The following is a 27,654-nucleotide window of genomic DNA, read 5'->3' as shown; positions in this document are numbered from 1 at the left end:
AAGATTTCCAGATTCAGGAAGCCCAAAAAGCAAAGGAATATGATTTTTAAGGTGTTTATCCTAATTTTTGAAACATCCAGTAAACAGATATTGGATGATCTCAAGTAACAACTAAATGTTTCCTTGATAACAACTCAGATGAATTCACCAAAGTCCTTGTGTGTACCTCCCACAAGTCTTCAAAGCAGTTTTACTGTATACATTTAAAAAAAAAAAATCAATGAAGTATTTCACTGAAAACCTGTCCTAGAAATGCATGTGGCTATAAAAGTTAATAAATAATTACTCCCTCATGACAACAGCACCATGGAGAGTTTGTGGCTTCCAGTTCTAATTCCACCAGCAACATTTGACACAAGTTGGAATGGAGAATGTGGCTTACTTCCCAGAAATGCAATGAGGTTTGGGCTTCTAAGTCACTTAGATGCTTTTGAAATATTTACCCTCAGTATCGTAATGTAAATAATTAACTTATGTGTGGTCATGCCTTGGCTTCAAAGAGGTTTATCTACAGAAGAGGTACCATCCCTTGCGCAAGATATCTACTACAGTAAACATACAGGTTTCAGAGTAACAGCCGTGTTAGTCTGTATTTGCAAAGAGAAAAGGAGAACTTGTAGCACCTTAGAGACTAACCAATTTATTTGAGCATAAGCTTTCGTGAGCTACAGCTCACTTCAAGCTTATGCTCAAATAAATTGGTTAGTCTCGGTGCCACAAGTCCTCCTTTTCTTTTTAGTAAACATACAGTAGAACCTCGGAGTTACAAACACCTTGGGAATGGCGGTTGCCTGTAACTCTGAAATGTTCAGACCTCTGAACAAAACATTCTGGTTGTTCTTTCAAAAGTCTATAACTAAACATTGGCTTAATACAGCCTTGAAACTTTACTATGCAGAAGAAAAAAATACTGCTTTCCCTTTATTTTTTTAGTAGTTTACATTTAACATAGTGCTGTACTGTATTTGCATGAGTGTGGGAAGGAGAATAGAGAGAAAATAAACAGGTTAACCCTCAAGCTGCATCAGCAACTACATTGTTTCATGCCTCTAGCCTCCATCTTCCCAACGCCCTTTTCCCCAGATGGTGTTTGTCTTCTTCCTCCAAGCGTCTCAACATAATATTGTAATCACCTCAGGGCAGGAACACTGCTATCTTTAATTTGTCACACATGTAGGTGGAGCAACAGAAATAGCTGTTGATAATGGCATAGGTGCAGCTGAAGGAGCATTATTTTTATGAGCTTTGACGTAGGCCTATCCTCCTCAGTGCTATTTTCACAAGCTAACACAGGTTTATCTACATGAGCCGCAAATCACACCCCTGCCTGTAGTGTTGACATACCTACCCCTCCCAGGTAGACAATGTCCAAAGACAGAGGAACAACAACTCTTCCACCCTACCTGGACGTGGTTCCCTGCAGACTCATTACCCTACTCTCAGGCTCTGCAGAGTTCTGTCTCCCTATCTTACTGAGCCCTGCAGCTGTCTCCTTGAATGCCTAGCTTTGCCTGAGCTGCTGACTAACAGGGCTTCTTTCTTCCCTACCTGCTTTAGGAGTCTCTCTTTTTTGCACCAGCTATCCAGATACTTCAGGGACAGTCCCACACTACAAACTCCTTCCTACAGGCCTCACCACAGTTCCTTTTCCAGCAGGTAAATCTAAACCCACCCCAACCTTTCTTCTTCTTCTTCTACATCTCCTTCCCCCTATTACCCTGCAATCCTTCCCTTATAGGAAGCCTGGCCTGGCTGTCCCCAGCTGGCTCTAATCCTTCATTGCCTCTCCACTCCAGGTGCCACAGAATGTGCTAACTGAGCTCTCTGGCTCCCCCTCCCACTGTCACTGCCACTGTGGTGTTTATACACCCATCCCAGGTCCCCACTTGACTGAGGCTTCTAGGCACTACCCCAAACAGTAATCAATGTGCTCCGGCAGCAGCAGACCCCACGGTTCTACAAATTTGTTCTGCAAAATCAGGATCTCTTGAAAAATGGAGACCCCACGTCAGAGAAGTCCCAGAAACAGTGTCTAGATGCAATCAGTATCAGTGGCAATTTGTATTGCTGACAGCCTAGCTAATGTGGTTGATGGGTTTCATTCCACCTTGCATAACTTGTGTGTAACAAGACACTGGAGGCGTGGCAACATCCCAGCACTGCAGGCTCCCTGCCTGTGACTTTCTGCTGCGTTAGCAAGATTGTTCATGTTGTAATAGATAGAAGGGAATGGGGCTGGACTGTGGGAAATTAGTGATAAGCCTCAAAATGGGTAAAAAACAAACCAAAAGTAATGAAGACATTATTTTTAGGCAAGTAAAACAATCAGGGAGGCAGAGCCTGTAGGAGGTAGGAAGAGGAGGGGTCAATACATACATGCTCAGAGGATTTTGTTTGGAGAACTTAGTGTGAACATGACAGAAAAGGAAACCTGAATCCAGTTCCGGCCTCCCATACACAAATGCAGTAAGACTCTCTGGAGAGTTTGGTGCAGAGCTACTTCTAGCTACTGCTCTAACCAAGGGGCATAGCCATCTCCCATCACTGGACTCCAACAAGTGATTTTGGTAAGTATTTGTTTTAGTTTGTATTCAAGAATGGGCTGGGGAAAAGTCACTTCTCAGCAACAAGGAGACAGATAAGAGCATAGAAGTGGTGCTGGGTGGGGCAAGGAGAACTTGGCCTGTTTAAATTCCTACTGAATAGTCTTATGGAATATCCTGGACTGATTATATGATACAGTAAATAAGCAAAAAGAAAAGGAGGACTTGTGGCACCTTAGCGACTAACCAATTTATTTGAGCATAAGCTTTCATGAACTACAGCTCACTTCATCGGAGTGAGCTGTAGCTCACGAAAGCTAATACTCAAATAAATTGGTTAGTCTCTAAGGTGCCACAAGTCCTCCTTTTCTTTTTGTGAATACAGACTAACACGGCTGCTACTCTGAAACCAGTAAATAAGCAGCCCTCTCTTTCTCACTGATCCCTTGCCCCACTGCTGCTGCTACTCGATGTGACACCTAAGGAGTGTATAGAACAAATGGGTAGTGGCAGGGGATGGACTAGGTGATCTAATAGTCTTTTCTCATTGCAGTATCTCTGAATGTAATGTATGTGGTGATAGGGGAAAGAGGGAGTTTCTGGTGGGGGGAGCATGAAGCAGATGGGGAATAGCTGTTCCAAACAATCCCCAGAAGGGAACAGGGCAGCACAGGGGTGAACGCCAGAGAGAGCCCTGCAAAGAAATAAGATAAATAGTATATGCAGGTACACTCACAAGCACAGAATTTAGTCTCAATCTGAAAATATAGCAATGGCAGCTAGCAGAAATCCCTGGCTCCAGAGGATGATTCTGCATTCTGGAATGATACAAGCAGCTGTCTGGTCCTTGATCACTCAGCAGGCCTGATATCTAGGAAACAGCACAGGAAAGAGAGGCACTGGGCGAATGAGGTGTGGTTCCTCGCATCACAGAAGAAGTGGCTACAATCTCCTGCTCCACCTCTTCCTTAGAAAAAAGACTCGCCCTCCTGCTGAGCAGGTACAAAAGGAAAGGAATTTAAATAATCAAAAACACAAATCTGAGCCAATTGAGTTGCTGAAAACTATGTACCTCAAAGTTACAGTTTGTCAGGCTGGTTTATAGGGCACTGTACTAAGAGTCAGGAGGCCTGGGTTCTATTCCCAGTTTGTTCTGTGGGTTTGGGTGGATCACCCCATCTCTCAATGCCTCATCTTTCCAATCTGTAAAATGAACCACCCTTATAAAATACATTGAGACCAAAAATGCAAAGTATATAGGAGCTAAGTATTCCTTAGGCATTCTTATGTTGATCTCATATCCAGGATCAGGGACCCATTGTGCTAGGCACTATGTGGCCATGCAGGAAGACAGTCCTAGACTGAAGAACTTACAATTTAATAAAAGACAAGACCAAAGCAGGGAATGGGGGTGGGAGAACTCGGGTAACTGGGATAGGAACATGTGGTTGTGTAGAATAGTTATGTGCACCTCTGGATGGCCTTGGGTCTTTTTTAATTATAAGGTAAATGTAAGTAAATACATTGATACTGTAGCAGCAATCTGCCCAATATGCCCCGAAGTATGGGCACCACACTAACAATGGCAATGGGGAGCAAAGTCTGGGAGGAGCTAGAAAGAATGATGAGCAGCAGCAGTTGTTCTAGGACAGATTCCCACCTGCCCCTTGATCCTGCTGGAAACGTACAGTGTGCGTAAATATTTCTACACACTTTACCCATCATAACTTCCATGACAGATAGTTGCCTCAAAACAAAACAAATGAATAGCCATGTTAACTAGAAATGCTTCTGATGCCTAGAGAGGGGAGTGGGCTTCAGAGTCCGAACTCCAGCCCTATCTGCAACTTCAAAGGGCTGTCTAGACAGCTATTTATTTAGAGTGCTAGCACGAGCCCCACTGGACCAAGTCTGTCAACCTAGGTTCTCGCTCGCTCTGGAATGCCAATGTCTGCTGTGTAGACATACTCTTGGAGGTTGATTGTCCCTCGCCTTTGAACAGGTGATGGTGAGGGAATCAGATGAGAGTGGGTCACACCAAGAAGCTTTTCTGCATCCTGTACAAGAGCCAGGGACAATTGCAGTCCGTGCCTTTGGTGGACTACAGTGACTGATTCCTTCATGTCCTGCCGCAGCATCCTTACTAGCCTACAGAACTTGCCAGCAGTGAAGATGGGAGCAGGCTGAATAGTGCTAAAACATAGTACAGGCTGTTCATTCCCATCACTTGCACCGGGGAGTGGGTGAAGGGCTGTACTTCCCAAGGAGCAGTCTCTCCTAGAGCTTTCCCTGCAGTCATGTGACTCCATACCGCAACATTGTAACATATACATTCTGGTCCCTAGAGAGCTCCTGTGCCAAAATCAAAGTTAAACAAGATACTTCAGTTGGACCTTAAAAGTTACTGTCTTCCTAAACATCTAGAGACCTTTTTTTTTTCCTTTTAAATTTAAATACCAGGCAGCTATTCACAACCAAAACCATTCTCAACCTTGCCCTTTCTTTGCAGATAAGTTATGAAGCTGTTGGTTCTTGGTGCAACAGGTCAATCTGGTCAGTTTCTGGTCTCACAAGCGCTACAGCAAGGCCATGAAGTGACAGCACTTGTGCGGAATGTCACCAAACTGACTATTCAACATAAAAATCTGAAGGTATTTCATTTTTTAAATACTAAGCAGATAATAGTTTTCTATATGAGGTCGTTTGCTGAAGTGACTAGTGATTTTGGGTACCTCAACTTGACACTTTAGAGGGGCCTGATTTTCAGAGGGTGGGCGCTCAGCACTTTCTAAAAATTGTGGTCATTTTAATGTGTCTCAAGTCAGGCAACCAATAATACAAGCAATGAGGACCACTATTTTTTTTTTTTTAATCTTGGCCTAAATATATTCTATATTTATCTACTGGTACTTATACTGCCTATGGATCCGATCCAAAGCCTGCTGAATTCAATTGAAGTCTCTCCATTGGACTCTGTAGGCTTTGGATCAGCTTTCTAGATAGCTATTGTAACTCAGGTTGAGCAAATGATTCTACAAAAACATGTCAGCCTGCCCAATGACATCCAAATTATTTGTGTGGCATGTGATCTCCGAAAACCAGATACAGCACCTGCAGGTTCCTGCCCTATTAGAAATTCCCACCTTACTTTCTGAACCAATATCTCTACAATCCCAGGAGATTTTATGTTATACCACGTTTCCTGCTCTTTTCTTCTTTAATTTTAACGATGAGCGCTCCAGCAGCAGTTTGGGTCTGGGAATTGAAAGGGTGGAATTGCCAAAGGCTCTGTTCCTGCAGAGTGCTGATTTCAGTGGGATTTGAGAGCAGTCAGCAGTTCTCAAGAGATGCTTGCAGGAATGGGGTCTAACTGCCTCAGAGAACAGCTTCACCAGACACCTTGACTGGACTTCTTGTGACCTTGGAGAAGAGAGCATTGACTTTGGACCAGGCAAACAAAGAAGTGAACACGCCCTTGAAGACTGGGTCCTCTCTAGAGCCTGATCCTCTAGGTCAGTATCATTAGTCTGTCGAGCTGGAAGGCACTGAACTGCAGTGCCGTCCAGTGTATTAGGCAGTGGGCCAGGAGTTAGGGTCTCTCAATTCTATTCTCAGCTCTGCCACTGAGGTTCTGAGTAAACCTGGGAAGTCCCTTCATCACGCTGTGCCTCAGGAGAAGGAAATGTTGATGGATATGGTGGGGAGAGAAGTATTGACAAGATTATGATATTATTACATCTTTTTAGGTGGTGGAAGCAAACATCTTTTCAGCAGAACTGTTGTCGGGACATTTTCAAGGTCAAGATGCTGTCATTTCCTGCTTGGGCTTCCCCTACAAGATCTTCTCAGCAATTTCAGGATACACAGATTCAATGGAAGCTATAGTGGCTGCCATGCGGCTAGCCACAGTGAACCGTGTAATAACCATGACATCATGGTACACTTCCCGTGAGTACAGTAACCAGTGGATTGTTCAAGTGCATCTTTCTAGGCATTGCCTCCAGAGAGAATAAGTAAGCAGGGGGGGTTACTATTGTCTACCGGGTAAAGGGGATTTTAGTGTCTGAGATTCCTGAGAACCTTGAACTGAAAATTAAGAGTCTCAGTACTGAAGGAAAGAAGAGACCCTGGAGGTTTTTCATCTTCCTCTGTAGCATGGGGCACGGGTCACTTGCTGGAGGATTCTCTGCTACTTGAAGTCTTTAAATCACGATTTGAGGACTTCAATAGCTCAGACATAGGTGAGAGGTTTTTTGCAGGAGTGGGTGGGTGAAATTCTGTGGCCTGCGTTGTGCAGGAGGTCAGACTAGATGATCATAATGGTCCCTTCTGACCTTAGTATCTATGAACAAGCAGTTCTGTTGTTGTTGACCAGGGATAAAATTTTCAGAAGCCGTAATTGACCTAACCTTCTACATTGTCTTACAAGTCAATAGGACTGAGGCTCTTAAGTCACTTTATTATTTGTATTACTGTACTGCTTAGGAGCCCTAGTCACAGACCAGGAGTACATTGTGTTAAGTATTGTACACGCACAGAACAAAAAGACAGTCCCTTTCTCAAGGGGCTTACAATCTAAGTAAGGTGCCTTTGAAAATTTTTCCCCATATCCCTTCTTGTTGGATTTCTAAGCAGAACCCACTAAAATTCCCCAAAGTCCAGCATACCGCCTGGGATAGCTCCTTTAGAGGCTGTCTTGGCTTCATTTTTCCCAAAAACCTCATATCCTATCCAGAATATTACAAGGATCATGATAAATTACATTGTATTTCATGTGACTGGACGATATATCCTGTCTGGTGCATTTACAAATAGAGCTGAAAATTTGGTGAACCACTTTTACAGTATTACAGACCAGCCTCATTTGATAGAAGATGCTGATACAGTAGGTGTTATAGTACCTAGGCCCAAGGTGTTTATCATGCTTATCTAGAATTCCTTCTTTTATTGGCTAGCTAAACACTGGAAAACACCCTTCTTTTGACTTCCATTAAAAAAGTGTTTTTTAAATCTGTAGGACAACAGACTGAGGTCTGCTGGAAATTCTCTCTAAGCTTCCTGGTTCCCTCCTGCAGTCTCTTTCTCTACAGACTTCCCTCACCTTATTAATGCGTACCTCTGCCCTTACTATAGTGAATCAAACTCCCAAAGATGGTAAAGGGGCCCTCTCTCAACTTTCCTATGCTTCACAAGGAACTCCTCTGGGTTTACCTTCCCTGTCTGGATCCGTTCTGTCCCAATACCTAGACTGATGCCATATCTCTTGAGGATGCATGAGGGCTGTGATAGCCAATATAGCCAAACTCATGTTCAAGAATTCTGTGAGAAGAGTGAAAAGAATGTCTCTTTCCTTACAGCTGAGTCTGGACAGAATGCTCCACTCATGGTGCGTTTTCTCTTCCTGCCACTCATCAGAAGTGTGCTTACCAACATGAAACAAATGGAAGACTACTTAGAGAAGGAGTGCAGTGACCTCAGCTGGACTGTAGTGAGGCCACCAGGACTTCAAAATGTTCCAGCCACAGGTAAAGGAACTATGGTAGCAGCATCAACTATGGGAAAGCTTTGATGACTGTATAACCAGTGAGTAATATTGATGGCCTTATGGGTGATGAAGATATCCACTCATTGCCTACTGTCCTTATTTTGAATAGATGTTAAGTACCTCCTGCAGCAGGTGCTGATTGGCCTTAATTTTGACTATGTTTTTATTTGTATTATGGTAGCACTTCAGAGCCCCAGTCATGGCCAAGACCCTATTGTGCAAGGTGCTGTTCAAACGCAGAACAAAAAGACACTCCCTGCCCCAAAGAGCTTTCCTTTGGAGTTGAGGCCACTCAGTATTTTGCAAGTTCTGTTAGTTAGGCTTGAGGAGCATTGGTAGAGCTATCTGGAAAAGAGTGCAGAGCGACATCTAGCTAGTACCGTTAATTACTTTCGGGTGGCCCGAAATATTTTAAACTGAAAGAGGGAAAGAAGGTATTAAATGGATTTGAGAATAAATGTTTCCAGTGTAGGGGTATCAATTATATGTTACCTACATCATTTAGCCAATGTTTCCAGGGACTGCTATATCAAAGCTTTACTAACCAAGGACCTGATCCAGTGCCCATTGAAGTCAGTGGAAAAACTTCAAGGAGCATTGGACCAGGGTCAAGGATAATAAGTGGAAAAACACCGAATTGAAGGAACAGTATCAAAGAATAGACAGGCCGCAAATTTATCTTACCTGTTACTTACTTCATGCCATGCATGCAGGAAAATCAAGCCCTGTTGTGTTCAGTTTTCCATTCTAGTGTGAAGGTAGAGCTCTTGTTAATTTCATTTTGCCATGACTGCGGCAGATAAAGCACTAGACTAGAGCTGTGTGAAACCCAGGGTGTTCAGCAGAGTTCAGACAAATCTCTTTTAGACTTCATTTCATGTAAGGTAGTAGTAGTACCCTCTCTGTGTTTGTCTGAATTTGTGAACCCAACATTCCAAAGCAAAGCTCACCTCTAATTAACAATTTGGGGCTGATTTGACTCAGGCTTTGGCTACTCTTGCAAGTTAGAGCACATTAAATCAGCCCCGGGTACCCTAATTCTTGAGGAGTCCACACTGGCAAGGCACTTAGGGTATGTCTACACTACGGAATAAGGTCGAATTTATAGAAGTCGGTTTTTTAGAAATCGGTTTTATAAATTCGAGTGTGTGTGTCCCCACAGAAAATGCTCTAAGTGCATTAAGTGCATTAACTCGGCGGAGCGCTTCCACAGTACCGAGGCAAGCGTCGACTTCCGGAGCGTTGCACTGTGGGTAGCTATCCCACAGTTCCCGCAGTCTCCGCTGCCCATTGGAATTCTGGGTTGAGATCCCAATGCCTGATGGGGCTAAAACATTGTCGCGGGTGGTTCTGGGTACATATCGTCAGCCTCCCGTTCCCTCCCTCCCCCCGTGAAAGCAAGGGCAGACAATCATTTCGCGCCTTTTTTCCTGAGTTACCTGTGCAGACGCCATACCACAGCAAGCATGGAGCCCGCTCAGGTAACCGTCACCCTATGTCTCCTGGGTGCTGGCAGACGCGGTACGGCTTTGCTGCACAGTAGCAGTAACCCCTTGCCTTCTGGCAGCAGACGGTGCAATACGACTGGTAGTCGTCCTCATCGTGTCCGAGGTGCTCCTGGCCGCGTCGGCTGGGAGCGCCTGGGCAGACATGGGCGCAGGGACTACATTTGGAGTGACTTGACCAGGTCATTCTCTTTAGTCCTGCAGTCAGTCCTATTGAACCGTCTTATGGTGAGCAGGCAGGCGATACGGACTGCTAGCAGTCGTACTGTACCATCTTCTGCCAGGCAGGCAAGAGATGAGGATTGCTAGCAGTCGTATTGCACCATCTTCTGCCAGGCAGGCAAGAGATGGGGATGGCTAGCAGGCGTACTGTACCATCTTCTGCCGAGCAGCCATGAGATGTGGATGGCATGCAGTCCTTCTGCACCGTCTGCTGCCAGCCAAAGATGTAAAAGATAGATGGAGTGGGTCAAAACAAGAAATAGACCAGATTTGTTTTGTACTCATTTGCCTCCTCCCCTGTCTAGGGGACTCATTCCTCTAGGTCACACTGCAGTCACTCACAGAGAAGGTGCAGCGAGGTAAATCTAGCCATGTATCAATCAGAGGCCAGGCTAACCTCCTTGTTCCAATAACAACGATAACTTAGGTGCACCATTTCTTATTGGAACCCTCCGTGCAGTCCTGCCTGAAATACTCCTTGATGTACAGGCACCCCCTTTGTTGATTTTAGCTCCCTGAAGCCAACCCTGTAAGCCGTGTCGTCAGTCGCCCCTCCCTCCGTCAGAGCAACGGCAGACAATCGTTCCGCGCCTTTTTTCTGTGCGGACGCCATACCACGGCAAGCATGGAGCCCGCTCAGCTCACTTTGGCAATTAGGAGCACATTAACCACCACACGCATTATTCAGCAGTATATGCAGCACCAGAACATGGCAACGCGATACCGGGCGAGGAGGCGACGTCAGCGCGGTCCCGTGAGTGATCAGGACATGGACACAGATTTCTCTGAAAGCATGGGCCCTGACAATGCATGCATCATGGTGCTAATGGGGCAGGTTCATGCTGTGGAACGCCGATTCTGGGCTCGGGAAACAAGCACAGACTGGTGGGACCGCATAGTGTTGCAGGTCTGGGACGATTCCCAGTGGCTACGAAACTTTCGCATGCGTAAGGGCACTTTCATGGAACTTTGTGACTTGCTTTCCCCTGTCCTGAAGCGCATGAATACCAAGATGAGAGCAGCCCTCACAGTTGAGAAGCGAGTGGCGATAGCCCTGTGGAAGCTTGCAACGCCAGACAGCTACCGGTCAGTTGGGAATCAATTTGGAGTGGGCAAATCTACTGTGGGGGCTGCTGTGATGCAAGTAGCCCACGCAATCAAAGATCTGCTGATATCAAGGGTAGTGACCCTGGGAAATGTGCAGGTCATAGTGGATGGCTTTGCTGCAATGGGATTCCCTAACTGTGGTGGGGCTATAGATGGAACCCATATCCCTATCTTGGCACCGGAGCACCAAGCCGCCGAGTACATAAACCGCAAGGGGTACTTTTCGATAGTGCTGCAAGCTCTGGTGGATCACAAGGGACGTTTCACCAACATCAACGTGGGATGGCCGGGAAAGGTGCATGATGCTCGCATCTTCAGGAACTCTGGTCTGTTTCAAAAGCTGCAGGAAGGGACTTTATTCCCAGACCAGAAAATAACTGTTGGGGATGTTGAAATGCCTATATGTATCCTTGGGGACCCAGCCTACCCCTTAATGCCATGGCTCATGAAGCCGTACACAGGCAGCCTGGACAGTGGTCAGGAGCTGTTCAACTACAGGCTGAGCAAGTGCAGAATGGTGGTAGAATGTGCATTTGGACGTTTAAAGGCGCGCTGGCGCAGTTTATTGACTCGCTTAGACCTCAGCGAAACCAATATTCCCACTGTTATTACTGCTTGCTGTGTGCTCCACAATATCTGTGAGAGTAAGGGGGAGACGTTTATGGCGGGGTGGGAGGTTGAGGCAAATCGCCTGGCTGCTGGTTACGCGCAGCCAGACACCAGGGCGGTTAGAAGAGCACAGGAGGGCGCGGTACGCATCAGAGAAGCTTTGAAAAACAGTTTCATGACTGGCCAGGCTACAGTGTGAAAGTTCTGTTTGTTTCTCCTTGATGAACCCCCCCGCCCCTTGGTTCACTCTACTTCCCTGTAAGCTAACCACCCTCCCCTCCTCCCTTTAATCATTGCTTGCAGAGCCAATAAAGTCATTGCTGCTTCACAGTCATGCATTCGTTATTCATTCATCACACAAATAGGGGGATGACTACCAAGGTATCCCAGGAGGGGTGGTGGAGGAGGGAAGGAAAATGCCACACAGCACTTTAAGCACAGCACTTTAAAAGTTTACAACTTTAAAATTTATTGAATGACAGCCTTCTTTTTTTTGGGCAATCCTCTGTGGGGGAATGGCTGGTTGGCCGGAGGCCTCCCCACCGTGTTCTTGGGCGTCTGGGTGTGGAGGCTATGGAACTTGGGGAGGAGGGCGGTTGGTTACAGAGGGGCTGCAGTGGCAGTCTGTGCTCCAGCTGCCTTTGCTGCAGCTCAACCATACACTGGAGCATACTGGTTTGGTCCTGCAGCAGCCTCAGCATTGAATCCTGCCTCCTCTCATCACGCTGCCGCCACATTTGAGCTTCAGCCCTGTCTTCAGCCCGCCACTTACTCTCTTCAGCCCGCCACTTACTCTCTTCAGCCCTCCACCTCTCCTCCCGGTCATTTTGTGCTTTCCTGCACTCTGACATTATTTGCCTCCACGCATTCGTCTGTGCTCTGTCAGTGTGGGAGGACAGCATGAGCTCGGAGAACATTTCATCGCGAGTGCGTTTTTTTTTCTTTCTAAGCTTCACTAGCCTCTGGGAAGGAGAAGATCCTGTGATCATTGAAACACATGCAGCTGGTGGAGAAAAAAAAAGGGACAGCGGTATTTAAAAAGACACATTTTATAAAACAGTGGCTACACTCTTTCAGGGTAAACCTTGAAAGTTAACATTACATACATAGCACATGTGCTTTCGTTACAAGGTCGCATTTTGCCTCCTCCCACCGCGTGAACGGATTTTGGTTGAATGCCAGCAAACATACACTGCAATGCTTTGTTCTACAGTGATTCCCCAGTACGTGTTGCTGGCCTGGAGTGGTAAAGTGTCCTACCATGAAGGACGAAATAAGGCTGCCCTCCCCAGAAACCTTTTGCAAAGGCAGAACCGCAAATGCCAGGGCAAAGTAATCCTTTCACATGCTTGCTTTTAAACCATGTATAGCATTTTAAAAGGTACACTCACCAGAGGTCCCTTCTCCGCCTGCTGAGTCCAGGAGGCAGCCTTGGGTGGGTTCGGGGGGTACTGGCTCCAGGTCTAGGGTGAGAAACAGTTCCTGGCTGTCGGGAAAACCGGTTTCTCCGCTTGCTTGCTGTGAGCTATCTACAACCTCCTCCTCATCATCTTCTTCGTCCCCAAAACCTACTTCTGTATTGCCTCCATCTCCATTGAAGGAGTCAAACAACACGGCTGGGGTAGTGGTGGCTGAACCCCCTAAAATGGCATGCAGCTCATCATAGAAGCGGCATGTTTGGGGCTCTGACCCAGAGCGGCCGTTCGCCTCTCTGGTTTTCTGGTAGGCTTGCCTCAGCTCCTTCAGTTTCACGCGGCACTGCTTCGGGTCCCTGTTATGGCCTCTGTCCTTCATGCCCTGGGAGATTTTCAGAAAGGTTTTGGCATTTCGAAAACTGGAACGGAGTTCTGATAGCACAGATTCCTCTCCCCAAACAGCGATCAGATCCCGTACCTCCCGTTCAGTCCATGCTGGAGCTCTTTTGCGATTCTGGGACTCCATCATGGTCACCTCTGCTGATGAGCTCTGCATGGTCACCTGCAGCTTGCCACGCTGGCCAAACAGGAAATGAGATTCAAAAGTTCGCGGTTCTTTTCCTGTCTACCTGGCCAGTGCATCTGAGTTGAGAGCGCTGTCCAGAGCGGTCAGAATGGAGCACTCTGGGATAGCTCCCGGAGGCCAATACCATCGAATTGTGTCCACAGTACCCCAAATTCGAGCCGGCAACGTCGATTTAAGCGCTAATCCACTTGTCAGGGGTGGAGTAAGGAAATCGATTTTAAGAGCCCTTTAAGTCGAAATAAAGGGCTTCATTGTGTGGACGGGTGCAGGTTTAAATCGATTTAACGCTGCTAAATTCGATCTAAAGTCCTAGTGTAGACCAGGGCTTAGAGCGCCCGGACTTTGCAGCTAGAGTGCTCCTGGTAATCCACCACCATGAAAAGCATAGAGCTTGCTGTGCCCCATCTGAAAACACCAGGGTTTCAGTGTGGATGACGTGTTGCATTACTGCATTGTGATTGGCCTCCGGAAACATTCCATAATCCCTTGACGTCAAGTGGCCACTCTGATCATTGTTTTGAATTCAGCTGCAGGCTTGCAGATATCCCCTTTCAAAGCTCCCTTTCCTGCCAGCCAGCTGAGGAGGGATGTGTGTGTGTGTGTGTGTGTGTGTGTGCGCACGTGCGTGCGTGCGTGCGCTGACATCCGGGTTTCCCCCTGCCGCTGTCTGAACTTACAAGACAGCATGTGACACACTCTCTGCCCTCCCCCAACACATTGTCTCTCCCCCCACATACACCCTCCACCCCCCCATTTGAAAAGCATGCTTGCAGCTGACGGTGTGAACACACGGCAGCGCTTTCCCTGCTGCGGTCTCCAAGGGCTGGTTTAACTCCCAGCGCTCTACCTCTGCAAGTGTAGCCATGCCCTCATATGATCACTTTTCCCAGGGCTTTTCCCTATGCCCAGGTTTGTCCATACTCAAACCAGGGACCCAGGAAGATTGACAAACCTCAGTGAATGTTTTAGTCATTCTCACCTGAGTTTGTAAGTAACAGTTTTGCCTTGATTCATTTTTTGGTAAGAATGTGTTTGCACTGCTGTGTAAATCACACTTGTAATTGTACTCACATAAAAATCACACTCAGCCAGTCAGCATCACACAAGTGATAATGTTGTGTGTATAGTCACACTAGTGTCCATATATGTCACAATCACACTGAGGTATCTGAACACACAGTCTATCACTTACATGTCTAACTGCTCTGGTGTGTACTGTAGGCTTACGATTGTTTGTGAATTTTTGCACACATAACTGGGTTTAAAAAAAAAAAAAAACGGTCCTAAACGTCTTTCAATATAGCAGTAAAGCTCCTCAGGGCCCTACATTCTTCAGATCCTGTGAAGGATACAGACCCCAGATTAGCAAACCTTTGTGTTTTTAATTGAAAACCCTATTTATCATATTAATAAAACACCTGTAAACCCCAACCTTCAACACTTACACATTTTACACCCATGAGTAATCCTATTGCAGTCACTAGGATTAATCCCATGAGTAAAGTTCCACATGTACTTAAGTGTTTGCAGGATCAAGGACTTAGATCCCAATCCTGTGAGTTACTGAGCTACTCCTAGGAGATGCTGAGCTCCCTGGAGAGTGCTCAGCACCTTGTGGGAGTAGTTACCACCTTACAGGATCAGGCCTCCAGTTATTAACAGAACACGTGGTTAATTTTATAAGACTAGCAGCAGCAGTTAATGCTTAGAGAAAAACAAGATATTCGAGGACTGATAGCATATCAACAAGCAAAGCTGTTTTGCTGGGGATAATCCCAGTGGTTTATTTGATCATGGAGCAGTTTAATCTTTGTAAAGTGTACCCTCCAGAAATTCATGGAATTAACTTTTTTTCCTGTGATCATTGTAAATGAGTTAGAAAAATAATGTCAGCCTTATTGGTGAGGTTTCATAGTAGCTTAATAAACTAACAAAAAGACCTTTGTTGCAAATGAGGGGCGGGAGGAAATAGATCTCACTGCGTTCTTGCAAACTGTTATTAAGAATGAGTTATTTTAATTAAGTCCTCCCCACTGATCCCCAGAGCTGGAGCTTGTCAACACCTTGTTGATAAAAGTCACTAATAAATTGGTTAGTCTCTAAGGTGCCACTAGTACTCCTTTTCTTTTTGCGAATACAGACTAACACGGCTGCTACTCAGAAACCTATACACGGTAGTTCTATACAGGCCTTTTTGAGCACAATGGGAAACAAGAGTGGGATAGAGCAAGGTATCTCACCATGTGGACTTTATTGCTGGGGTGCACCCTCATTTTAAGTAAAGATTGTTATCAAAACAAAAGGAGTTTACTCTACCTAAACGTAAAATCTAATTTCACTTGAACCTGTCACAGAGCTGGGATCTTGGGCTAATCAGCACTAAAGGCAAAAGCTCTTGACCCTCTAGCTCAGGTGTGGGCAAACTACAGCCTGGGAGCTGCATCTGGCCCTTTAGACATTTTAATCTGGGCCTTGAGCTCCTGCTGGGGAGCGGAGTCTGGGGCTTGCCCCACTCCATGCGTGCTGTGGCTCCGTGCAGCTCCTGGAAACAGGAGCATGTCCCCACTCCTATGTGTAGGGGCAGCCAGGTGGCTCCACACACTGCCCCAGCCCCAAGCGCTGCCCCTGCAGCTCCCATTGGCTGAGAACCATGGCCAATGGGAGCTGCAGGGGCGGTGCCTGCGGACAGAGCAGCGTGCTGAGCCACCTGGCCGCCACTCCGCTTAGGAGCTGGAGGAGGGACATGCTGCTGCTTCCGGGAGCTTCTACTTGGATCTGAGCTCATTTCTCCCAGGACCTCAGCCTCAACTTAAATTCCCCATTTAAAAATGAACATGTTTATGTTTATCCATCAAGCCAAATGCTATCAGGAAACAAGTTTTTTATGCTATTACATTTCCCTTGAGGAGAAGCTCTTTGTCCTGTCATAGCTATGACTCTCTCGGTCTGGGAGAGATGGAAAAACCAGATGGTAACTTTTTACACCATATCAGTTTATAAACCTGCTACAATTGATGCATCCAGAGAATGTCAACTGGCTTCAGTGTTGTGACTCTGGATTTACATTGGCATAGCTGTGAGCAGAATTTGGCTTCCATTTTTACAATAAAAACGAGACTGAAAAATAAATGAGTTGGAGTCTTAACCAAAACTCCCTTGCAGGATAGACACTTGTCAAAAACACTGTTTACCTGCTGTACGCTGTTTCTTAGCCAAAACCAGCTAATGCAGTCTCTCCGCAATGTTGAACAACGTTTTATAACTGGGAAATGTTGCCACTTCAACCTTCCTCGCTCCACCATAAAACAGTAACAGGACCCATTTTAAACATTTGTCTAACTTCCAAAGAGATTTTAATAGGCTTTTCTGGAGGGAGGTTAGGTAATGATGTGCTGCAGGCAAATGTGTGGAATAGTCTTTGATCCAAGGGTAAGGTGAGGCAGATCCTGCTTCAGGGTGGCTAATTACTTTATAAATAATATAGACTAGTTGTTATAGAATAGACCTCCAGACAAATAAATAAGATAGTGATATAGAGACTACTACTAATGTGGCAAATACTAAGGTAATGTTATTTAGAAGTTGTTGTTTTTCAGACTTTATTTTAAGAAATTTAAATGAGTACAAGTGCAGTAAGGAAGTAAACTGAAAATGAGCAAAATTCCCTCTTAATGTACTACAAGGATAAAAAATGCTGTGTAGAAGCAAAAAATAGCTTGATAGTAACACACTAGACCAGGTGATTACTTACCACACTTGGTGCGTTCATTATTGCTATGTAATAGATCTCTTCAGCTGGTGGAAGTTGGTAGTGCTCCTGTGACTTCAATCAGTGTTCACTAGCTGAGGATCTGTCCTCTTAGGTGGCTACCTGAAGGTTAAGCAGGAGTTGTAATAGGAAGAAAAGGAGAGCAAGAAGATAGAAAGGAAGACATAAATCGAGTGATGGAAGTCTTCGGGTGGAGGGAGGGAGGTGATGTCGCTAGACTTAGCCTATCACACATCTTGCAGAAGTCCTTGAAGTTATTTAGTTACCTAAAGCAGGGGATCTCAACCTTTTTCTTTCTGAGACCCCCTCAACAGGCTATAAAAACTCCACTGTCCATCTGGGCCACAACCAACTATTTTTCTGCATATAAAAGGCAGGGCCAGCATAAAGGGGCGGCAGGCAGGAAATTGCCTGGGGTCCCACGACACTGGGGGCCTTGTGAAGCTAAGTTGCTCAAGCTTCGGCTTCAGCCCTGGATGGCAGGGATTGGAACCCCAGGCTTCAGCCCCATGTGGTGGGGCTTCGGCCTTCTGCCCTGGGCCACAGCATCTCTAATGTTGGCCCTGCTTGGTGGGCCTCCTGAAACCTGCTTGGGAGCCCCGAGCCTCTGGTTGAGAACCACTGACCTAAAGCAACTGGCAATACTTAAGAGTGGCCACTGTATTTCCTGATTTGTCAATGATACAGACTAGTACCTTTCTATAGCTGTTGCTTAAAATTAACTTGATATTTCGTACTTACATTGGGGTTGGGCAGGTGAGAATCAATTGAAATGTAATGTTTTGACTCTGCAAGTCTGTTTTTTCCACCTACAGTTCATATCCATTTATATTTTTCTCCTACAGACAAAGAAATCCTGACTCATGAAGGCTATTTCGTTCCTGATCCAAATGGTTACCCGGTAACCAACTCAGTGGCAAGAGGGGATGTAGCTTGCTTCATGCCGTCTCTCCTCAACAGTAACGAATGGATAAAAAAAGGAGTGGCAATGTGTACCAACTAGAGGTTGTATTTTTCTTTGGCAGGATAACATAAGTACCAACCCCAGAGCAGCGGCAAAGAACAATCAAGCACTTATGACACAAGATAGACTTTTTGAAAAGAAAATTTTATTAAGGCAAAATTTCAATAAAATATTAAAATACGATATCATACATTACGTATTCAGGATCAAGTTAATATCCAAAGAACCTGGCTAAAGAAGTTACAGTTTGTTTGAATCTTCGCTTGTCTTGTCACAAAAGAATAATTTTCACTCAGTCCTCAGAGGTGATAAGCACCAGTAATTGCCTCGGAAGTCAGTGAGAGCTTTGGGTGTTCCACATCTCCATTAAATTCAGCCCTAAATGTTCTCTATAGTTATCAAATGCCTCAGCTTTACTTTACCATATAACTACTCACAAAAGACATTTACTGCTTCAGATACTCCATCACCACAAATGTTAGACCTGATTCTCTTCTCACTGTGGCTTGACAGCAGTGTAACTGCACTGGAATTGCTCGTGATTTACACTAGTGTAAGTGAGAGGAGAATCCAGCCCATAGTCACTTTTTGTACCTAGACTGTTAGCCTCCTCACTATGTTGTTTATTCTACTCTTCAGCTAAAAGACAGTGTCCTAGAATTTAGGAAATCTAAATATATGAACTGTATGCTACAAACTTCCTGTAGATTTAGGAGTTGAAGGTCATGTCAGTGATTCACATTAGCACACAACCATTTGTCAGGTCTGGTTAAATTGCTGCTTGGCGGTCTCCCTCAGCTCTTTTTAAGGGAAGCCATTCTAGGATATATATAATCAAGGCAGCATTGTATCTTCAAATATGGGGCAACAGATTTGATAAGTTCATACTGAAGCTTACAGGGTTTTTAAACCAGTTAATTGTACTTAATGACACTCTGTGCCTTGCTGTATTGTTTTTTTAAAGTCTTTTTATATTATTACTTAAAATGTTGCAAATTTTACTAGTTGTCATCCTCCTATCTTTGATATTGTTAGAACCAGCACTGTCTTCAATGTCAAAATACCAGTGACTGGACTATGGATAAGAATTGCTATTCACAACTGAGTATACCCTGCCACCAGGGCAGATGTGCTTGATAACAATATGCCCAAACAATCGAGCATGGACGTGCTGCTGCCTCCTCAGCGCAGGTTCCGTAAACCTTTCTGTCCAGATTCCCAACCACCTTCTTTCTGAGTGCAAGCTCCCTTTTCCACCCTTCTCTCTGCAAGTTTCCCCCAATACCACCACCCAAACCTCCAGCCTTCATCCTCCTTCCACACCCAGTGCAAGTTGATAATTATCCTCATTACCTCTAATCACACTGGCCGTTATTGCTGGGAACCTTTGTCAACGGTAGACTCATCCTCAACTCTCTGGTCTATACTGCTGGCAGCTGTTCACTTCCTCTTTAAAGACCTGATCTTCTGGGTGCTTTGGAGTTGATGGTACTCAGTTTTTCTTTTCCCAGGAGCTGCACAGTATCTCAAAGGATCAAATCCTTAACAGGGCATCAGAGAATTTATACCTTTTTATAGGTTTCAGAGTAACAGCCGTGTTAGTCTGTCTTCGCAAAAAGAAAAGGAGTACTTGTGGCACCTTAGAGACTAACCAATTTATTTGAGCATGAGCTTTTGTGAGCTACAGCTCACTTCATCGGATGCATACTGTGGAAACTGCAGAAGACATTATATACACAGAGACCATAAAACAATACCTCCTCCCACCCCACTCTCCTGCTGGTAATAGCTTATCTAAAGTGATCATCAAGTTGGGCCATGAGCTGTAGCTCACGAAAGCTCATGCTCAAATACATTGGTTAGTCTCTAAGGTGCCACAAGTACTCCTTACCTTTTTATGGTCACTTTGGGTAACTGCACCTTCTGTGACAGTGTAAGGACAGCCATGAATGCTGTGAAAACCAAAAGAACATGAAGTCTATCTTACAAAAAAACATATGAGGTCATTCAAAGGAAAGTGTTTGGTTTACTTCAGTTTTTATCCAGATGTCTGGTTTTGAATTATTTCTGGTGCCTACTTTCCGTGTAGTATTGTGAATATCAGTGTTTTTTCTTATTCCTATTTCAGTTAGCTATACATGGTCTCAAAGCACACCAGCCAGCCTGGGCACAATTAAAAACAGCTTTGCAACATTCATCACTGATACAAATAGGTTTTTAAAGATGCACATTACAAAGATAAATGATGATAAATCCTATTTTAAAGTATAATAAGCTAATTATTTCTCTTACCAATAAAATACATCTCATTTATTTTGATGTCTCATTTATTTTGAAATAGTTCACCTTCACAGGACAGAAATGTGGAAAAAGAAATAATCCATAGCTGTCTGGAAAAATTTAGGAATCATAGCTTTAATCTTGTGTTCCAGGCTCACCCTGGGAATTGGATCAAGGCCATACATACATAACATGCAGTATTACCGATGCTCTAATAACTAGAATTAAGAACACAAAGGCATTACTTTATTATCTGAGATAGTAGACTGCCAACTGCTTCCTGCCTGCTCCTTCTAGAACAGGGCAAGCAGCTGGCACTAACCACCGTCTCATTAGGGCATTGTGCGGAAAGGGTACTTAAATCGGAATCTATTAAACCACCACCATCTAATTGCAACCTCTAGTACAGAACCAAGCTGTTGCAATTCAATGATGATGATTCATGTGGGGTTCTGCTCCATTATCCTGCACGGGATCAATGTCAGCTTAACAAGCCTATAATTACCCAGGTTATCCCATTTATCCTTTTTAAAAATTGGCACAACATTAGCTTTCTTCCAGTTTTCTGGAACTTCCCCTGAGCTCCAAGACTTATTGAATACCAAACTTAACAGTCTGGGTCTTAAGTCTGCAGCATGTAACTGGAATAGAACATACAAATATTGAGCCAGGGTTTTTTTGGCTTGTTGGTAAATATGGGATTTTATTATTGTTTACTATTTTGCAATAAGTAATTATTATGATTCCAAAACCAGGAACTTGTATCAGGGTAGTTACCAAAGTAGATTTCTCTTTAGAAATGTCAGAGAACTTTTGCTCTGTTTGAGCCAGTCTGTAACTTCCTTCCCCTTCACATGCCATCTCAGCTAACAATTCAGATTTGCAAGTCAAGTCTGAATCAAGAGTTATCAAATCCTTGCCATGGCACTCCAGAGGCATAGAGTCTGACTACAGCTCAGAGGTCTGGACACACTCTAAATCCAGACAGACAAACAAACCCTGAAGAAGGAGGAACCTATGAGCAACAGCCTCTTCAAAATTCTAAAACCAAACCTGTGAATACTAGTATGATCACAGTGGACAGAAGTCAGTGACATTTGGGATGGGATAGGACAGACCTAAAAAAATATTTTGCAAGCCCACCCAAAACTGCTAAGGCTGTCTCCGCTTCCAACTAGAGTGAGGAAGAAAAAACTCTTTAAAACTTTGGGAGAAAGGAAACATACTACAATATGTGCCAGCCTACCACTATAAGAAATGGCCAGTAAAGCCAGGACTTCTGTATTACTACTGTGAAATTGTCCTTTACACAGATACTTAACATGTATATCTGGACACTGCTGTCATGCCAATGAAGTTACAGAAATTGAACAAAAAGAAAAGGAGTACTTGTAGCACCTTAGAAAGCTTATGCTCAAATAAATTGGTTAGTCTCTAAGGTGCCACAAGTACTCCTTTTCTTTTTGCAAATACAGACTAACACGGCTGTTACTCTGAAATTGAACAATATTTTTGCACAAGAATCAGGAGACTGGTCTGTTCCTAGTGGAAAGACAATCTTTGAACTAATATAGACTAATTACAACAACCTTCCTCACATGGTGCTTGATAAAAAAAACTGGAACTGGAGTAAAGGATTAGTCTCTTTCATGTAGAACTGTCAGTCCTTACCATCTCCTGTTTTTCTCCTCTGTCTGGCAAGACAAAGCAAACTACAGCCAGAGCAGCTGATGTCAGCAATGTTATGTGAGAGCCCCCAGTTTCCAGCAGCAGCAGCAGCATACAACACACATGCTTTTGTATAGTCATCTTAAAACTGGGAGAGCAAAAATAATCTGTTTGCCTATTGTTTAATGGCAACAGAGTAAAGTGCACATTTCTGCTTTTCCTGTAAAGCATAAATTCTCAAACTTTTTAATTCAGCAGATTATTTCATACAAGGAAAAACCTGAGGGGCAACCACTTCGCCTCCTGACATTTCATTCTTCTACTGCTTGGTTCTCAAAGTATTTTATTATCTGGACCATCCCCCAGACCACAATAAGAACCACTGCAATAAAGTAGCATGATCATTTTCTGTCCTTTACGATTTCCAAATAACCTCTAAAAGAGAAAAAGAGAGGCAAAAACAGTCCTTCTACTGTGCTATCCTGTAACATAAAATATAAAGTCTGAATTAAATGAAGAAAAGCAAGGAAATCCAAAGGTAAGGCTAATGCTTTGTTACAAACTAATTTTTTTTTTTTTTAAATATTTAACTTTCAAAAACCTGGTGCCATATTTTTATAGGATCATAGCAACCAGGGAGGGAAAAGACTTTTGCTGTATAATCAAGTCTATTCACCTGCAATAGTTAGATACAGTATGAAGACTGAGAAGGTTATCCGATATTAAATGTATCATGGACATAATCGTCATTAAGGATTAGTGCCTTTAATGTAGATGAAATGTGGTTTCAAAAGAACCAGGCTGAGTGTTTTAAAAACCTGGTCTATAAAAATGTACCCAGGTATGACTTAGGGTATGCACAGTACACTATTTTCCATTAAGTTTTGAATGATGTACTGAGGTATGGAATTCATATATATTGATGTGCAAGTGTGCATATACTTGGAGTGAGGCACATCATAGCTGTGTTAATTTCAATGATTACGTATTCAAACAGAGATGTCATGTAGTTATTTGAGTGAGCTATAAATCAAATTTCCTGTATTGGGGCTGCTTATGTGGCCTTCCTCTCCTCTGCTTTAGTAATATCATCTTTCTGACTCTCACTGGCTTCCTGTTTTTTCCCCTACATAAAATCAGAGCTCGGGGTTTTCACCATTAAAACCCTACATAATTTTTGCCCCATCTACATTTCTAGTCTCCTTTCCTCTCTCTCTCTTGCCCCCTATGTTCATGTCAATCCTTTTTTCTTACTGTTCCCTAAATCTTTCCTTGCCTCATGCCTTTTTTGTGCTGCCCCATTTGTTTCTTGTCCAGCAAGCACTTTCTTTTTCCTCCTTCGAATCCTGTTTTAAAATCCATTTCTTCCCTCAATTCTTCTTGTATTGGCCTCACCAGCAATGACTCCATTCATACCTGCAACTGATCTGTTGTCCTATGTCTATTTTGTCTATGACAGTTATAAGCTGTTTTGGGGAGAGACCATGTCTTCTGTTTCTTGACAGAAGACATGACTTACATATATGTAGAGTTTACATAAATATAAATAAAACAACAACAGTAGGAAAGATTCCTGTGGACTTTAATGGAAGTTGAATCAGGCCTTAGCAGCAATGAAGCCAAAATTTATATCCTCCTTCATCCCTTTCACATGCAAATATTTTGCACTGCATGTGGCTGCAGTTGTAAAGCTGCCTTGATGGCAAAGGACAATATTTTGTCACACATTTTATTTTTAATTTAGAGTAATATTTTCTCAAGTTTTTCTGGGATTCATCGATCTAGATTCCTTGAAGATGGCTAAAAAATGAGGCAGGTGAACAGACTTTCGACAGATTGTTCCAGACACAGACATCTTGGAGCAATGAATAATACCCTATTCCCATCCCCAACTTTGTTCCCAGAGCAAAGACAGAACAGCCATTCACAACTGCTGTGAGGGACAAAGGAGAGGCAGTTTCTTAAGTACCCCATGCCTGGATTATTAACATTACATGCATTATGAAATAATTTTAACGATATTAATAATGAGGTCTGCAATGTAGATGATAGCATCAAATGAATATCTAATTATCAACTACACCTATAAGAAAGAGGTGTTTCAATCACACTTTGAACAGAGGATATGCACACTGGATATAGTTCACATTGCCTTTATTGACAGGTTTCAGAGGAACAGCCGTGTTAGTCTGTATTCGCAAAAAGAAAAGGAGTACTTGTGGCACCTTAGAGACTAACCAATTTATTTGAGCATGAGCTTTCGTGAGCCACAGCTTACTTCATCAGATGTGTACCGTGGAAACTGATGAAGTGAGCTGTGGCTCACGAAAGCTCATGCTCAAATAAATTGGTTAGTCTCTAAGGTGCCACAAGTACTCCTTTTCTTATTGCCTTTATTGTTAACTTATCCAACAATCAAACATATCAGCTTAAGCTTTCATCCCCATATTAGCTGTCCCTAAGGTTTCTCCCTGCAGGGCTGCTTCTGTCCCATCCTCTAATTCCCTCTGCACCAAAGACAAATACTCAAACCCCTATTGTACTCCTAAAGTGGAACTATTTGAACATGCCTGATCCAACTTCATAGTAACCCATCAAAACTATTAGAATGACCCCACAGAAGAGTTCACAGTCCCCATAGTGCAGAAGTGAGCAAACGTTTTGGCCCCAGGGCCACATCGGGGTGTGAAACTGTATGGAGGGCCAGGTAGGGAAGGCTGTGCCCCCCAAACAGCCTGGCCCTGCTCCCTATCCACCCCCTCCCACTTCCCACCCCCCTCAAAACCTCCCACCCATCCAACCCCCCCTGCTCCTTGTCTCCTGACCGCCCCCTCCCGGGACCCCCGCCCCCATCCAACCCCCTCACCCCCTGTCCCCTGACTGCCCCGACCCCTATCCACACCCCCACCCCCTGACAGGCCCCCCAGGACCCCGCCCCCTATCCCCCATCCCCTGCCCCCCCCAACCTCTGCCCTATCCAACCGCCCCCTGCTCCTTGTCCCCTGACTACCCCCTGCCCCATATCCAACCCCCTGGCCCAGGCCCCCTTACCATGCCGCTCAGAGCAGCATGTCCAGAGCCACGCCACCCAGCCGGAGCCAAACATGCTGCCCTGCATGAGCGCGCAGCCCCGCCACCCAGAGTGCGGCCTGCGTGCTGTCATCGCTGTGGGGGAGGTGGAACAGTGGGGGAGGGGCCAGGGGCTAGCCTCCCTGGCCAGGAGCTCAGAGGCCAGGCAGGACGGTCCCCCAGGCCGGATGTGGCCCTTGGGCCATAGTTTGCCCACCTCTGCCATAGTGGGTCCTAAACATCCACCATCCTACTACAATATCATAATAGGAAATCTGAGAAGTCCATTACCAGACATCATAAAGACTAAAGAACATCCAGGAGGAAGTTGTCACATGCACCCTGGAAAGACACCACAAAGTTTTCTTCGAAAGCATTGTTGTTTCAGAGGCTTAAACTAAATAGCCACAACAGAAAACTTATGCTCAAATAAATTGGTTAGTCTCTAAGGTGCCACAAGTACTCCTTTTCTTTTTGAGAAATTCAGTAGAATACGTTACAGTCTTCATCTGGTCTTTATGATTGCCACTGACCTGTGTTGGTTCCTACTGCAGTTCCAGTAGGTGTTCAGATACCTGAGTGATGAGAAAGGTGGAAATGTCTAGAGAGAAAGAGAGAAATAAACACAGGAATCAGTAACCCTGTAGTGGGGTATACTGGCCCTTTAAGCCCAGAAGGGGCAAGGTGACCCTGTGCCAGAAATACGAGCACAAATGAAAGCCGAGGACATGGCCAAAGCCAGAGCAAGAAGAAAGGAAGTAGCCCCTGGGAATTAGTGGTTGGTGGGTAAAACTCAGCCCACTGTCTTTTTAAGGGTTCAGGACCAGGAACCCTGTGGTGTAGGATAGGGCAAGGCTTCCCTCTTTCTCAATCAACCAGAACAAGCCCTCAGAAGGAGGGCAATATACACACTGCCCCTTCCTTCTCCTTCAGGATGGGGAGATGCGAGGAGGAGGAGGAGGAGGAAATCTATTTGTGTGCTGACCTCTCCAAGGGAAAGGGGCTGAGTGTGAAATAGGGACCAGCTGGAAAGAAACTGGTTGAGGCCTGTCGCTGGTCGGAATGGCAACCCAGACCCAGGAGAAAGGCTACGAACTCCCGGAAGAGGGAGAGAGGCTGTTTGTCTTCTAGTCTGTCTCTAGGAGGAGTGCTGTGAATTCCTGAGCCAAGGAAGGAAACAGCTTTTATCCTGCTCCTGGGAGAGTCCTGCGGCCCGCCGACGCAAAGGGGGAAAGGCGGTGCAGGTGAGGGCATGCAGAAGAACAGTGCTTCGCAGAGCTGGCCCGTGAGGACCTTTGAAGAGATGGAAAACCCCTGCCCCCCCGTCAGCGGTCAGGAGGAGCCCTACCCCGACGTTTCCCAGGGGCCCCGCAAAAAGAAATTTGCCCCCGCCCCCGCCATGACGGCGGGTTGGCGCATGTGCAGGAGTCCCTGCCGCGTGCGTTTTGCGGCCCCCCCTCAACCATCCTGGCGCCTGGGAGGAATTGCACATGCGTAGCAGCCACCCCGCTCACAGTCCTTTTGTATGCGCCAGAGAGCTTCCCGCACCCCGCCGCACGTCCCGGAGCTGGGATGCGCGCGCACAATCTTGCCCTTCCCCGCCCCTCCTGCTAGGGTGGTGGGGCGCGTGCGTCCGTGGCGGCCGGCTCTGGGCTGAGAGAGCGGCGGCGGGTAGCGCAGCGCAGCGCGCGAGAGGTAACGGCCGGGCGCAAACGCCCCACGTAGGTGCGCCCCTGGGCTCGCGAGCGGCAGGGATACGGGGGCGGGGGTTTTTTTTGGGGGGTCGTCTGCCGAGGGGACAAAGGGGGCGGGGCAGGTTAGGGAGGAACCTGCGGAGAGCTCCGGGGGGCGGGGAGGCCGGCTGGCTGGGGAGCGAGGCGGAGGGCAGGAGATGGGTGGCTGGGGTGCTGCATCTTTGTAAAATTATTATTTCCTTATGCGGCTGCAGGTTATGCATTTGCGTACCGTGACCTAGCACCTTTGTGACATGGCAGACCCCCACATTTTGTCAGCAAGGGGGTACACACGTTATTTTCATGCATAACAACATTGGGCACTTTACAAGACGTCACGTTTTTCACTTGTCACTCAATTTGAATGTGCAAAGTATTTAACTAGTCAACTCGTTTTTCATAAACATGAAACTTCCTCTTCCTCGAAAGCATCTAGCGATAATGCAAATACTGCAGTAATGTAACATGTTATGAATGCTCTAATTAGAGCTGTACTGCTGGCCTCAAATTGCTGCTGCCTCTTGGTTACAGGGCTAAATACTGTATTACCCCTGCTAGCACCCAACCAAGATCCAGGGTACAATTTTTCTAAGTACGGTAAAGGCACACACAGTCTGCCTTGAAGAGTTTACAATCCAA

At 45.2% G+C, this 27,654-nt stretch overlaps 2 protein-coding genes across 9 annotated transcripts in view; both read left to right on the top strand.

The window, feature by feature from the left end:
* Window positions 1-2,196: 2,196 nt before the first annotated feature.
* On the top strand, window positions 2,197-18,455 carry LOC125635730 (flavin reductase (NADPH)). Its single transcript, XM_048847781.2, has 5 exons — window positions 2,197-2,567; window positions 5,053-5,194; window positions 6,290-6,491; window positions 7,901-8,068; window positions 18,147-18,455. Exons 2-5 carry the CDS (start codon window positions 5,060-5,062, stop codon window positions 18,302-18,304), a joined length of 663 nt encoding a protein of 220 aa, XP_048703738.2. The 5' UTR covers window positions 2,197-2,567; window positions 5,053-5,059; the 3' UTR covers window positions 18,305-18,455.
* Window positions 18,456-26,807: 8,352 nt separating this feature from the next.
* The window catches only part of KLHL8 (kelch like family member 8), a 57,950-nt gene continuing 57,103 nt past the window's right edge, over window positions 26,808-27,654 (top strand). For 5 of the 8 annotated variants that reach the window (XR_012668031.1, XR_012668030.1, XR_012668028.1 and 2 more), the window contains exon 1: window positions 26,808-26,977. The gene's annotated coding sequence lies outside the window, so the exon portion shown is untranslated. Of the gene's footprint in view, window positions 27,008-27,654 lie in introns of all 8 variants that reach the window. The other 3 variants (XM_048848181.2, XM_048848179.2, XM_075127503.1) reach the window with 3 other exon arrangements.

Source organism: Caretta caretta, chromosome 4 (genome assembly GCF_965140235.1).
Source record: "Caretta caretta isolate rCarCar2 chromosome 4, rCarCar1.hap1, whole genome shotgun sequence".
In the NCBI taxonomy this organism is placed as follows: Eukaryota; Metazoa; Chordata; order Testudines; family Cheloniidae; genus Caretta; species Caretta caretta.
Note: the sequence above shows the minus strand (reverse complement) of the source record. Positions and strands in the feature narration are given on the sequence as shown.